At 34.5% G+C, this 14761-nt stretch overlaps 1 protein-coding gene across 1 annotated transcript in view; it reads left to right on the top strand.

The window, feature by feature from the left end:
* The window catches only part of Dhc93AB (Dynein heavy chain at 93AB), a 114902-nt gene that overhangs the window by 83775 nt on the left and 16366 nt on the right, over positions 1–14761 (top strand). Inside the window, exons 49-64 of the mRNA XM_085957035.1 lie at positions 1335–1473; positions 2698–2862; positions 3097–3290; positions 4297–4501; positions 5212–5376; positions 5759–5899; positions 7157–7327; positions 8578–8726; positions 9508–9595; positions 9936–10015; positions 10421–10697; positions 11486–11677; positions 11865–12036; positions 12184–12359; positions 14125–14367; positions 14569–14751. Coding sequence (XP_085813161.1) covers positions 1335–1473; positions 2698–2862; positions 3097–3290; positions 4297–4501; positions 5212–5376; positions 5759–5899; positions 7157–7327; positions 8578–8726; positions 9508–9595; positions 9936–10015; positions 10421–10697; positions 11486–11677; positions 11865–12036; positions 12184–12359; positions 14125–14367; positions 14569–14751 — 2740 coding nt within the window. The remainder of the gene's footprint in view (positions 1–1334; positions 1474–2697; positions 2863–3096; positions 3291–4296; positions 4502–5211; positions 5377–5758; positions 5900–7156; positions 7328–8577; positions 8727–9507; positions 9596–9935; positions 10016–10420; positions 10698–11485; positions 11678–11864; positions 12037–12183; positions 12360–14124; positions 14368–14568; positions 14752–14761) is intronic.

Genomic DNA, 14761 nt, shown 5'->3' with positions numbered 1-14761 from the left:
TTAACACCAAACATGTTCGAAGAAGAAGACAGAAACGGCACTTTCAATATGAAGCTGAAGACGAGGCACCCCAAGAACCTAAACAGCAATACAAAATAGGTTTCTACTATCCAATTTTAGACATGGCTATGCAATCTATCGAAGAGAGGTTCAAACAATTGGAGCAACATAATATTTTATTTGGCTTCCCACCTGCAGATATACTTGTCGACTGCAAAAATTTAGAAAATGCTTTGACAAAGATATTGATGCTAACGATCTATGCAGTGAGCTTCTAGCAGTAGCTCGAAGACTTTCAAAATCCATGCCACCACCAGAAGTACTGCTCTTTATAGTGGAATAAAATATTGAAGATTGTGTAACAAATGTTTTGTAGCTCTAAGAATATTAATAACACTTCCTCTAACAGTGGTAAATGGTAAACATAGTTTCTCAAAATTGAAGCTTATTAAAACGTACTTGCGCTCAACGATGTCACAAAACAGACTGGTAGATTTAGCAACAATTTCAATTGAGTACGACCAAACTACGACAGTAGATTTGAAGGATTTGGTTAATTTTTTTTGCAAAAAAGAAGGCGAGAAAAATTTAATTTTAATTCTGTAATCATGTCTATTTTTTTTTTCTTAAATGTGCATTTTTGTTTATTATTTGGTTACAAATTCTTTTTATTTATTTAAATTAAGCTGTGTATTTGAAACTGAAAAATAAAGAGTTTATAATTATTTTCTTATGATTTTTCTCTTGTGCGTGTTTAATAATAATTTATTAAATTAAAATTTTTAGAAGACTAAAATTTTTTTTTAATAAGTGTCTATTATATTATTATGTCTAATAATCCCTAAATGTTTTTTATTATTTCGAAAAAAATGAGACAATTTGTTAAAAAGGGGGCACGCAAATAAACGTTGCCTAGGGCACCAAATAACCTCGCGCCGGCGCTGGCCATGAGTGCAGTTTTGAAACACGGATTTGGCAAAAATTACATATTGTTTTATCAGGGTGTGTATAACTTTGTTGAACACTTGAAATGGAATTGAAAATCTGAATTTGAAATTATTTGATGTGTTTAAAATGTGAAAAAAGGGTTATGTTAGGATAGACCCCAAGAACAAACAAAATGATGAAATAGTGTTCTACGTAAAACAAAAATTCACTTATGCAATTTTGCCTTTCGCTTTATCAGTCAATAATATGTTCTGACTAAAAGTGAAAATGGAAAATGGACATTGAAAAAAAAATGTCAATTTGAGACATCATTTGAGCCTTCGACCAATGGCTTCTATTCCACAGTGGGTATTCATCTTTACTAACAAGAATTAATTTACTTTCAGTTTCATGCAGCAGAGCACAACACTTCCTGGAGATGTTTTACTTGTTACCGCTTTCATTTCATACGTTGGCTGCTTTACAAAACAATACAGATTGGATTTACTCAACAAAATGTGGCTGACATATTTCAGGACATTAGATGTAAGGATTCATTTATCTTTAATAACATCGGAACATCATTTTTCATACTCTCATAATTTATAAAAATAAGTGTACTATAGATATAGGTACCATCATAAATCATCAGGTGTTGAAAGTTAGAACTAAGCTCACCACAGTATAAAAAATATTGAATGATATTATGTCAAATGTTAAACATGTGGCGCCTCACTCAGTGGACAACTTATACTGGTGGATCTATAATTGTAAAGACACTGCAAGTATACTACCAATAATATTACCTTAGTAATACTATAATTGATTTCATGCTAAGTATGTATTTTCTTCTCGAAAAATTAATGTTGAAATTTTCTTAAACATTCTTGAGAAACATGAGATAGAATAATTTCTCGAGAATTCACATATTATTATGTAACTCTTCTTAGAGAAATGACTATTAGTATGTAAATTAATTAATTAATTAATTAATATTAGTAAAGTTATTAAATGTTAGTAAGTATATAAAGTGGAAGTAATGTATTAATATCGTCGGTGTTTTGTAAAAAGGGCGAATCAACCATTTTGGCGAAATCGAGATTTTAATGAAAATACAATGGTACCCCACTAGCTTTGTTGTGTAAAAACGGCGAATTTGTATCTCCACTGGAAAGTACTTAAAAACGATAATCGACTAAAATTAAATTAATTAAAATTACGAATAAAAAGAGAATGTGACATATTAGGCCTTTTAAAATATTATATAATAATGCCTATTATAATGACAGTATTCTTTCTAAGCTTTATTATAAACTTGTTAGATATTTATAATCATCCACAGGTAATAAACAAATAAATGTCAAAAGTTAAAAATCCTCCTCCTGTAAAATAGCATTTTGGTTAATTCGCCCTTTTTACAAAACACCGACGATACAAGGATACACTTTTCGTCGTTGTAGGATTGGTTTCCCGAATAGACCAAATGTTCAGGAGACGAAAAACAAATTTCATAATCCTATATTTAAATACATGGAGATATTTCAATTATTATTTTTACAGCATATGAATGATGTATTCATTACCATTACAAAGTAATTTAAAGAAAGGGATGGTTCTAGTCCAATAAGATACAAAAAAACATTCTGCATTAAAAGGTCGATTTCTACAAAAACGGATATTCGGCAAACCAATCCTATAGCGACGTTTTGTCAAATATGATAAATGAGTGTAACAGAAGATCATTCTAATCAAAACTCTGTAATGTTTTAGCCGCCGATACCCATAACGGAAGACTTGGATCCTCTGAGTCTTTTAACAGATGACACGCAAATAGCGATGTGGCAAAATGAGGGACTGCCTTCTGACAGAATGAGCACGGAGAATGCAACTATTCTTTCAAACTCCGACAGATGGCCACTTATGATTGATCCCCAGGTAGGTACTACAAATAACTTCAAGATGTTTAACCAATCGAATGTAATGTATTTTTTCATTATATCTTCTTCATTCATTATTCATTCCATATTAAATATTATTGTGAAGTAAAAACACCAAAAGTAGTACACGTTTATTTTAACATATTGATTATTATAAAGACAATACAGTTGAATAATATTTAGATGATAGTAACAAAGATCGAGCAAAATAATTTTATTATATATTTTATAGTTACAAGGACTAAAGTGGATCAAACAGAAATATGGAGATAATTTGAAAGTTATTCGCTTGGGCCAGAAGGGCTATTTGGATATTATTGAAAAGGCTTTGAACAAAGGTGAAAATGTCCTCGTGGAAAACATTGGAGAAAATGTTGACCCCGTACTAGATCCACTTCTTGGGAGAAATCTAATCAAAAAAGGAAGGTAGGTACTAAAATATATATATAATATATTATATTAATTGAATTAGATTATTTGTAAAAACCCCAGAATTTAGAATATTAGGAAAAATTGGACCAAGTGGGATTCAAACACACATCTTTCTTTTGCCGGGAAACTGCTCTGACAATAACTAAAAGTAATTGAATCAGTTTTTATCTTGCGAATATGGCCTACTCTGACCATGATTTTTCTCTAAGATCTTTCCCAAAAAAAATCTCCAAAATTTTGAGAGATCCTTAGTAATTAAGGTAATTGATACCTTGCTTTAAAACATAACAACCGATTGCCAATAATATTAATGCAACTTGTGAATCGCTTCAAGATGTAAAAACTACTACTTAGTTAATTTTGTTGTAATTAAATGGGATACACATGGCGTAATTAGTAAAGAATATTGGCGCAAACTCAGTGGATGCGGGTTCAAGTCCTGCTAGGCGTCTATTTTATTCAAAAAGATTGTTTTTAGTATGTATATATCTGAGATATTTTCAAACTATGTATGAATAACCCTCTATCTTTTATTTTACTATGCCGGGTCAAATGATTTTATTATATTCATGTTTATTAAAGCAAAAATTGTTTACCTTCACTCTACCTTAGCTAGTTTGTCACTTTAGCTAACATAATTCTTTGTGCTGAAGGAAAAGGGAGATAAGTCACTTTAGGAGAACCTAAAAAATAAAATTTGTAAGGGAAAATTTTAAGATTGACCACCTAATTTAGAAATGTTGATTTGACTTGACTTGTTTTCAATAAATGCATTAATGTTAATTTGGCATATTCAAATTTTTTTTATTGAATTGAAATTTTGAATTTATGATTCTCTTGTAATTGTAATTTCGATAGAAGGATTTATAAAAAAACTAAAGAGGATTCTTGAAGTCACCATTTTGCAGAGGAGATTAAAAGAAGGGATAGTATTTAACATCAAAATGTTGAGATTTTTTTGCTTTATCTTGAAATTAATTAATTCCAAATGAACTTTTAGAGCTATCAAGATCGGTGACAAAGAAGTTGAATACAATCCAATGTTTCGTCTGATCCTGCATACAAAACTGGCGAACCCTCACTACAAACCGGAGATGCAGGCTCAAACAACTCTGGTCAATTTCACCGTTACGAGAGACGGTCTTGAAGACCAGCTCCTTGCCGAGGTCGTGAAAGCTGAGAGACCAGATCTGGAGGAATTGAAGGTGATACAATATGATGCACTTGTATTATATATTTCGTCATCTCAATACTACAACTAGATAACTCAATTTGGTCATTGTTGGGAAAATGAAATTTAAACTTTACTTGATTAACATAAATTTAGGCTATAATTATTATTTAAAATAAAAATAGAAAATTGTACTTGTCTAATTAGGAACAAGTAAATAATGTTCAATTGTATGAACAAAATATTGTAGATATATTGTTTTATTTATTTAATGCATTTATGGTTTTAAAGTTTTATAATATTTTCAAACACAAAATTACAACAGTTCCCATTAACTTCTAAATTACCTAGTTTTATCATTTTGTAGAGAAGGAAATGTTGAATCATATCCAATAGCTATCTCAAAAACAGTGAACATCAAGTTATCTAGTTATAGTATTGAGGTGACGATATAGTAATTAGATAGGTGACCGTTTTCTCTCTTATTCAGAGAATTTGAACCAATACGGAGTGAAGTTTATATGAACAGACATTTTTATAATGAATGGTTAATCATTCGTTCATGTCCTGGATTAAAAATAGATTGACAAAACAGCATGTAAATTTTCTGACACGGGATTTGGGGCGAATACTCTGCCATTACCCCAGGCCATTGTCATGGCCGAAAAAGAATATCTACTATGTCATTATTTTAATAAGCTCTTCTAATGGAAATCATGCAAAGAAAAATATTTATTTTTACAGGCTGAATTGACCAAGCAACAGAATGAGTTTAAAATTCAATTAAAAGGTTTAGAAGACGATTTGTTATCTCGGTTATCATCAGCCGGTGCAAACATCCTCGGTGATACAGCACTGGTTGAAAACTTGGAAACCACCAAAAAGACTGCAGCAGATATTGAAAGAAAGGTAACTCTTTGTAAACATCCTTTCATAAACGATTGGGGTCGATCAATATTTGAATAGAGGCCTCTTGCTATTCTCTTCCATTCAATTCTCATGAATGTTATTAATTTTATTTCTCAAACCAGCGGCTTTTAAGTAGATTCTGTAGGATTCCTCTTGATTATTGATGGATGGCACTATTTTCCAGTCCATTGTCATTTCAAGAGTTTAACGCATTGACAATCTATCATATAAAATAATATTATTGTTTGTGTCCTGTTCTTTTGACGTCGGAATATGTTGAGTAACTGTTTCTATAGAAGTTCACAATACTCTTGATATTAATGAAATCCTATATATGTAGGTACATAATTTAATAAAGTTTGTTACTTTTTTCATCTATCAGGTGGCTGAAGCTAAAATAACGTCTCATCAGATTGACCAAGCGAGAGAATTTTATAGACCGGCTGCGGCTAGAGCCAGTCTTCTATATTTCATTCTAAATGATCTTAACACAATCAACCCGATCTACCAATTCTCGCTAAAGGTAATACATCATACACTATCATCATCATCAGGGGCGCTACAACCCGATGTGGGTCTTGGCCTCCTCCAACAGCTCCCTCCACCTGTCCCTATCCAGTGTGGCCGCTTTCCAATTTGGTACCCTAGAACACGGCAGTCATTGGCAGCTCCATCCAACCAGCGAATCTTTGGCCTGCCTCTTCTTCTACGCCTGATTGGATTGCCGGACATCACTCTCTTTGCCGGTTCATTGTCATTCATACGGTGCACATGACCTAGCCTCATATACTATGTTACTAGTAATTTATTGTCTCTATATCCCTAGATATCTAATTAATTTAATTCAATTTTCATAGCTTGATATAACTTCTCCACGAAAGCAACCATTCTTGAGAGAATTACCATTGATTTAAGTAATTCATTGTCAATGTTCACTCCTTTCTATAATATTGATCACTGAGGAATACTGGAGGTAGGCTGTTAAGATCCGACAAAAATGGTGCACACTAAACTTACTCAGTCATAGGTATTACTTTTCATTGAACTAATACCCCGTTTGCACGTGCATTGATTTACTGTACACAGTAAGAAAATGTATGGGAAAACATGTATTATCCTGCAGTTAGCAAGATTGCGTGCATGAATCAAACAAGTTTGGAAGGTTCAGAATTCAACGCGCAAGTAAGATTATTTTCGATCTACACCTGCTCAGTAGAGCGATAGGGGCAAACATGCCGGTAAACGGTTAAAAGAACGAACTACTCATTTTGAGCTTAACTGATTTTCAATATGACCTGTCAGATAGTACTATAAAATGACAACATCGCGCCTTGCTTACGAATGAGATTGGAGAGACAGTCAGTACTTTTACGTGTAAACAGTTATTGTCATGATAGTTTAAAATAAGCACTATTGCCGACAGTAATTCCATGTACAGACGCTATTAGACTACAATGTGTAGATAGTGTTTGTTGGTTTTTAAAATTCAATTAAACCCTGCCTAATCCAAGACATAGTAGATAAGAGTCAAAAAATATTCATTTATCTATAAAATATTTTTTATCGTTTATGGTCAGGGCTTAATTGAATTTTAAAAACTAACCAGCACCGTCTGCAAATTGTATTCTTAGTTTAATGAAAACAAATTAGCATGACTGACATAGTTTAGTGTGCACTATTTATATTGAATCTTAACAGCCTACCTCTACCCCTCGCCGCTGATATAAATTCTATATGTGACTTCTCAAATGTATAATTAATTTGTCATTACAACTTATAGGCTTTCAGTGTTGTCTTCCAAAAAGCAATATCCAAGGCAGAACCAGCTGAGGATGTGGCGAGTCGTGTGAAGAATTTAATTGACTGCATCAGTTATTCAGTCTTCCAATACACCACTAGGGGTCTATTTGAGTGTGATAAACTCATTTTTTCATCACAGATGACATTCCAGGTACACCTTGAAATATTGCATTATATTATAATTATTGTATATTCCATAGATCAGGACCATTCCATAAACCAGTAACATGAGACATAACGTCGCTATAGGATTGGTTTCCCGAATATCCGTTTTTGTCGAAATCGACCTCTTAATGCAGAATATTTTTTTGTATCTAATTGGACGAGAACCATCCCTTTCTTTAAATTACTTTGTAATGGTAATGAATACATCATTCATATACTGTAAAAATAACAATTTAAATATCTCCATGTATTTAAATATAGGATTATGAAATTTGTTTTTCGTCTCCTGAACATTTGGTCTATTCGGGAAACCAATCCTACAGCGACGATAAGTTGCTGAAATATGATTAGAGAACTGTGCGTCAATTACATTTGATGATTTGTTATAACTGATTCAGTCATTTAAGTCATGAGTGAATAAGATCCCTTTACCTTACCAATTACTTTCACCTATCCCTGAGTAGTCTGAGTCACTGACTCAGCGATCGCGAACTCCTATCAATTGAACCCCTTTAGCCATTCGAATAACTTTTCCCCTCTTTCTGGTTCACGTCTGCACTTATCTGCAGGTCGCATGTTGCTATGGATATTGCTGTCTATAAAATTGTGCAAGGCGTAAATAATTTGTAAATGGCGAACAACCAACATGTAAGTTCACTGTCTGGATCATTCCATATCAGTCATTTGTGATCCACACATGTCTATGATATACTTGAGATAGCTTTTTTTATAATAGGTACAGTCAGTATGTACTTAGTTTAATAGCGTCTGTACATGTGCATGGATTTGCGTGCGCCAATAGTGTGTATTTTAAACTATCGCAATAATAACTGTGTTCATACATAAAAGTGCTGACTATCTCTCCAATCTCATACTTCAAGCGTAGACGAGATGCGATGTTGTCATTGTATGGTGCTATTTGACAGGTCCGAACAGGGTCGTATATAATCGGTAAACGTCAAAATGTTCTGTGCGGTATAGTTCATAGTTGTTCCGGTAGGTTCGCCTTTATTTTTTTACTGTGCATGCGCATCCACCATGCAGGTACCAATTATTGTATGAAAATTCATAATCTTCTCAACTCTTTAGATCCATGCATAATATCCTTGCAACTTGCACAATAATACGTGTTTACAAGTGCATTTTCCTGTTATGACCGCGATAATACGTACTGTCAGCAGTAAATCCATACATGTGTAAACGGGGTATAATAATAAATTATATCTTCATTTGCAGATCTTACTGATGAGTGAAGAAATAATGCCAGCCGAGTTGGACTTTTTGTTGCGGTTTCCATTGAAACCACACGTCACGAGTCCAGTTGACTTCTTAACTAATACAAGTTGGGGAGGCATTTGTTCTCTATCAGGAAAAGAGGAATTTAGGTAAACAATGTTTCTTTTAATTTTATGTTACATGTGTGCTTAAAAACATCCGGGTGTGCGGTTTAAAAAGCTCTAGTCTGGTAGTTACTTACATAATATGAAACTCTAAGGATCGAACATGGTGAAGTAAGTGGTTGTTAGATAGGTATAAATAAAATCAAAATTCTTATAATCATTATGTTAATAACAGAATAAAGAAGCCTCAGCTGAGACTTTGTAGATTAATAAATAAAAAACATTATTCAAAATAAAAGTAAAAAAAAATACAGTGTAATAATGTAAATCAAAATTTAATAGACCATTATATGATACTCCGCCAATGACATTAATATGGAAGAATCATCTGGAAAAAAAAATGACACTCATTTTATTGTCGGGTCTGCCGAATGGCATAATCTGTTCTAACGCCATTACAATAAAGGTGATATTGCTATAAATTCCTGATGCTTTTTGTTGGATCTGCCGAATGGTTCGGTTTGAACGGGTTCGCTCAAATTAATATTGACATTAGAAACACTGCTCTAACGCCATTACAATAAAGGTCATATTGCTATAAATTCTCGATGCGTGATATCGCATACTGGAAATTGCGTGATGTCTACCTATACATGCGAATTTACTTGCTAGCTACTGTATTGAGTGTGTCGTCCATTAATAATGTCATTGTACTCAGCAGACTTTTTGAAGTCAAAATCACAGCTACTACATAATGGGAATGTCCTATATTATATCAAACCAACAAAGCAAAGAAATATAATAAATGAATCTTTTATTATTTCAGAAATTTGGATCGTGATATAGAAACGTCATCAAAGAGGTGGAAAAAGTTGGTTGAATTAGACTGCCCAGAAAAAGAAAAATTCCCACAGGTAGCTATATATTTACATAATTATTACGTACCACTATATTAGGCTTAAGACGGCCTATAGCGTCGTGGGTCCCAGGTTCGAATCCTGGGTTTGGCAAGTAGACATATTATTTTTCAATTTGTGTATGAGTCATAGTATGGACCGAATAGGTTGAGCAAGTGGCTGACATCTATTTCTCGTAAAAACAAAATCTGTTAATACAAACCTCCACTCTGTGGAAGCCCATATGATCCTATTAGGATCAGACATGGTTGAAGAAGAAGATATTAGAGGATTTCGCTTTACTATTTTGTTGTAAAGATGCCATGTAATTGATTTTTCATTTTAAACATTTTTACAGGAATGGAAAAGTAAAACACCAATACAGCGATTGTGCATGTTGCGTGCTTTGAGACCCGACAGAATGACGTACGCGGTTGCGTAAGTATAAAGATTTGATTAAAAGATATTATGAGAAATAAGCAGATAAAAATCAGGTCAGTCACTTGTCCTCTTAGGGTGCAGAACTAACCTACTATTGGTAACGCAATAAAATTGTGAGGGTGATGGCTATGTTCAACAGAATCTCTTTGCATAATTACATATTCCAGGTGCGTCAGGGTGACTTTAGGTGGATGTTGCTTTCTTAAAATAGAATCTACTCAGTTCACCTGTGTAATACTTTGTATTTTTTTTATTGCAATGATATTTATTGAAATCTTGTTAATAATACTGCTTATAATTTTTTATTTCCATGTCATGTTGTGATAGTCTTGAATTATACTAATGTATTTATATTTACAATGGGTACAATTTCATATTGAAGAATACTATTGTTTTTTGAAGGGCCTTTATTGAAGAGAAGATGGGAGCAAAATACGTTGAGAATAGAACAATGGAGTTCAGCAAATCATTTGAAGAGACCAGTCCGTCCACACCCATCTTTTTTATCCTCTCTCCGGGAGTGAACCCGCTGAAGGATGTGGAGGCGTTGGGAAAGACGTTGGGCTTTACCTCTGACGATGGAAACTTTCACAACGTTTCTCTCGGTCAGGGGCAAGAGGTTGTCGCTGAACGAGCCATGGATACCGCTGCACAGAATGGTCATTGGGTTGTTTTACAGGTGGGAGATTTGACATATTGTTATATTTATTAATGATTATGAGATCAAGATCAGAAGTGAGATGGCAAGAAGCACTAATTGTGAAAAAATAATACATCTCCTCTGGAATTGAGACATAACTTTGGGTATTCGATGGAGGGCGATCAGGTTCTACATTATATCTATAGTGGTCCACGTAGTGGAAGCCTGGAGATTTAAGAAACTAACCAACAGAATACTAAGTTTTTCAAGATGTTGCTGTGTCTGTCTACGATGAAGATTTTTTAGGCTGGTTGAATGAAATTTTATTTAAAAACATGCAGTTCTGCTGAGAAAATAGTTATTGTTCACAGGTCACTGTTAATTTATAATTTATATAAAACATTAAATGTGATCGATTTGAAAAGTAATTGCAATCATGCATTAGGGGTCAGGGTGACTATAAGCCAAGAGAATTTATAGCTACCATTTTGTGTAGAAAGGCGGCATACTTCAGCTAGATTTTCCATTGATCAAAAAGTATGATTTACTCCATCTCATAATTCTGAGAAAGGTAGAGAGCAGCAGATGTATATGTCAAAGAATATGATGATCTGATACGATTGGCTCAGGATAGGGATATGAACTGCAATTTGGTCGCCGACTTTTGATGGAAGACAGCTCTAAAAGAAATAGAATATTGAATAATGATTATTAACAGAATATTTTTCTTCTTTTGACATTAATCTAGTATACAATCAAGGTTTTTTTCTATCTCATATGTGGTTGTTCTAAATTTTATCAATATATTTACTATGAATTAATTTCAGAACATTCATTTGGTAAAGAAATGGCTGCCATCTCTGGAGAAAACTTTAGAGTTATATTCTTTTGGGTCACATCCTGAATACCGAGTGTTCATGAGCGCTGAGCCAGCTGCCACGGCTGCTGCCCACATCATCCCTCAAGGCATCCTCGAGTCTTCCATCAAGATCACCAATGAACCTCCAACCGGCATGCAGGTACCTACATATACATCCACCTCTTCATTTTCCTATCTAGGTTTTGAATAAAATCACATATTATTATGTAACTCTTAGAGAAATGAGTATTACTAAGTAAATTGATTAATTAATTAATTAATATTAGTAAAGTTATTAAATGTTAGTAAGTATGTAAAGTGGAAGTAATGTATTAATATAATTTCAGGCCAATCTCCATAAAGCGCTAGACAACTTCAATCAAGAGACTCTAGAGATGTGTGGTAAAGAGGCTGAATTTAAAGTGATTCTTTTCTCCTTGTGCTATTTCCATGCTGTGGTTGCTGAGAGAAGAAAGTTTGGACCACAAGGATGGAATAAAGTGTATCCATTTAATGTCGGTAAGCAAATTTTTATTCCACATTTGATCAATAACAAAATTAACATTCTCATTATAGACATCCCCTCACTTTCTTGCCTCGTTTCTTCACCTGCAAATGTGGCATGTTGGGCATCCTACACTTTCTAATTTTTTTCATGTGTTTCAGGTGATCTTAATATCAGTGTGTCCGTCTTATATAATTATTTGGAGGCAAACTCTAAAGTCCCGTGGGAAGATCTAAGGTACTTGTTCGGCGAAATCATGTATGGAGGTCACATCACCGATGACTGGGACAGGAAACTTTGTATTTCTTACCTTGAGGAACTCATGCAACCGGATTTGGTAATCAAAATTATACGCTTTCAATATTAATATATAAGTAAGTAACTTTAAGTAGTAATATTAATTCTTAAATTACTCATAAATATTTACATATCGTCTTCGAAATTAAAGTTTACAATAATTATTTTAATCTCAATCTTTTACTCGTCAAGTGACTCAGTATTATCGCTGATACATCTTCTTCAGTTAAGCAATTCATCTTCTTTCTAGTCTTCATGTATTCTTTATTTTTCCCTATACGATTAACTGAAGCAGTGCATATTTGTCATTTCACATAATGTGGCCGAAGCATTGAACCAGTGTTTTTCAACCTTGTTACTAAATCAGCAGTACATTTGACCCTGTACCAAGCTCCCATGGCACTCCAAGCATTGAACAAAATAATGATTAGACGTGTTGCTCTATATAAATAAAACGTAGCAATCACTGACAACACTTGAAACGTGAGATTGGCCATTTTACTAATCGTTCGTAATGCTAAACATATTTCATTGAGCTACTAAACAATGATTAGGAACTTAATAAGCCGTTTACACGTGCAAGGATTTACTGCTGGCAGTACATATTATCGCGGCCATAACAATAAAATGAAAGTGTAAACACGTTGATACCGGATGAAGGTCTCCCACAGGAGACCACCTCAAAGGACGGACCGAACCATCGACTTTCCCATAACACCACAGCCTACGTCCACTCTTCGCGGTTTTCCCAACTTTCGGCCGAGCGGAGCCAGCCGCTCGTCAAATCCGACTTTCGAATTTGTCCACGCTCCCGCCAAAACACAGACGCGGTCTGTCGAAAATGGCTGCTCCCACCGCCACTAGTCAATCCATCGGTAAAACAGAGAGTGCGATGATGCCGGCAATCTGACAGTTGGATGCGCGCGAAAATCCCTTTCTCGCATCGGACGCCGGACAGCCAGCATCGCCTCGGACGCGAAGCCAAGCCAGTATCTCCCGCCAAAAAGACCGCATCGCCAAGCCGTAAGCCCTGACTCTCTCACATCAGACGCCGGAGAGCCAGCATCGCCTCTGCTCGCCTCGGACGCGAAGCCAAGCCAGCATCTCCATTTCTCCAGCCAAAAAGACCGCGTTGGCGCCAAGCGAGCATCCCAATCCACAAGATCTCAAGCTAACAGCCAGCGAAAACCGCCTCTACCCACCGCCAACGACAATATCCTGCGACAATATAATAAACTCCTGCCAGCAACCACAATGTGCGTTTCTCTCATTCCACCCCGCTTCTGGCCTCCTTCTCCTCTTCTCCTCGACGAAGAAGGCCGCTATCAACGTATTATTGTGCAAATGTCAAAATAATATATTAGAGCTTCTATGGATATTCAAAGATGGTTTTGGGTGTAAGAGGTAGGGTGATTATTTTAAAAATAGTCACTAAATACCGTTTGGTTTACATGTGTCATGTGACTTAGTTATTCGTTTTCTATATAAAGCGTGGCACTTAGTCCTTTTTTGGAGAAATTAGTATTGTAATGTAGTGCTTTTCTAAAATATCGTTGTTCAAACATGTTTTTATTACAATGTTTAATTATAAATTGTATTTTTTTTTCTTCTAAGGACATTAAGATTGCATGTGAAATCTTTTGAGAAGCTAATAAAATAGTGTTTTATGAAAAATAAACTAATTATTATTCATTAAAACTCCTATCTCTCAGATTCAGCTTTTTGGTACTTAGTGCCTATTTTATTATGTGTGTTGATATTATAACTTATTGCTTTTGTAAAAATTGATGAAAGAATTGTTTTAGGTGGATGGAGAACTACAGTTGGCTCCAGGATTCCCAGCTCCTCCGAATACAGATTACGTTGGCTATCATGCTTATATTGATGATGCCATGCCGCCTGAATCACCATACCTGTATGGCCTGCATCCGAATGCTGAAATCGGCTTCTTGACAACCACCAGTGAAAGCTTATTCAGAACTGTCTTTGAAATGCAGCCAAGAGATGCTGGGGCATCAGGAGCGACGACGGTGACTCGAGAAGACAAGGTAAAATAATTGATTATTTTTCTTCCTTTGTATAATATCTTCAACTGAAGATTAATAAATTGATCCATAATCATTTCACGTATTGTAACATTATCTATCTAATACTGTGTGTAAAATTCAGAAATAGGCAAATATTTTCTTTTTTTTATAGAGAAAAGAACATTAAAGAGGACAATGTGCTAATATATTTTAATATTCCAGGTGAAACAAATGCTTGATGAAATAATGGAAAAACTACCCGAAGAATTCAATATGGCGGAAATAACAGGAAAGGTTGAAGAGCGTACTCCGTATGTTATCGTTGCGTTCCAAGAATGTGAACGGATGAATTATTTGACAGGAGAACTCAAGAGGTCTTTGAAGGAGTTAGATTTAGGACTAAAGGTTCCTCATT

Source organism: Rhyacophila brunnea, unplaced genomic scaffold, assembly GCF_057557595.1.
Source record: "Rhyacophila brunnea isolate RB1 unplaced genomic scaffold, BYU_Rbru_1.0 scaffold_6, whole genome shotgun sequence".
In the NCBI taxonomy this organism is placed as follows: domain Eukaryota; kingdom Metazoa; phylum Arthropoda; class Insecta; order Trichoptera; family Rhyacophilidae; genus Rhyacophila; species Rhyacophila brunnea.
Note: the sequence above shows the minus strand (reverse complement) of the source record. Positions and strands in the feature narration are given on the sequence as shown.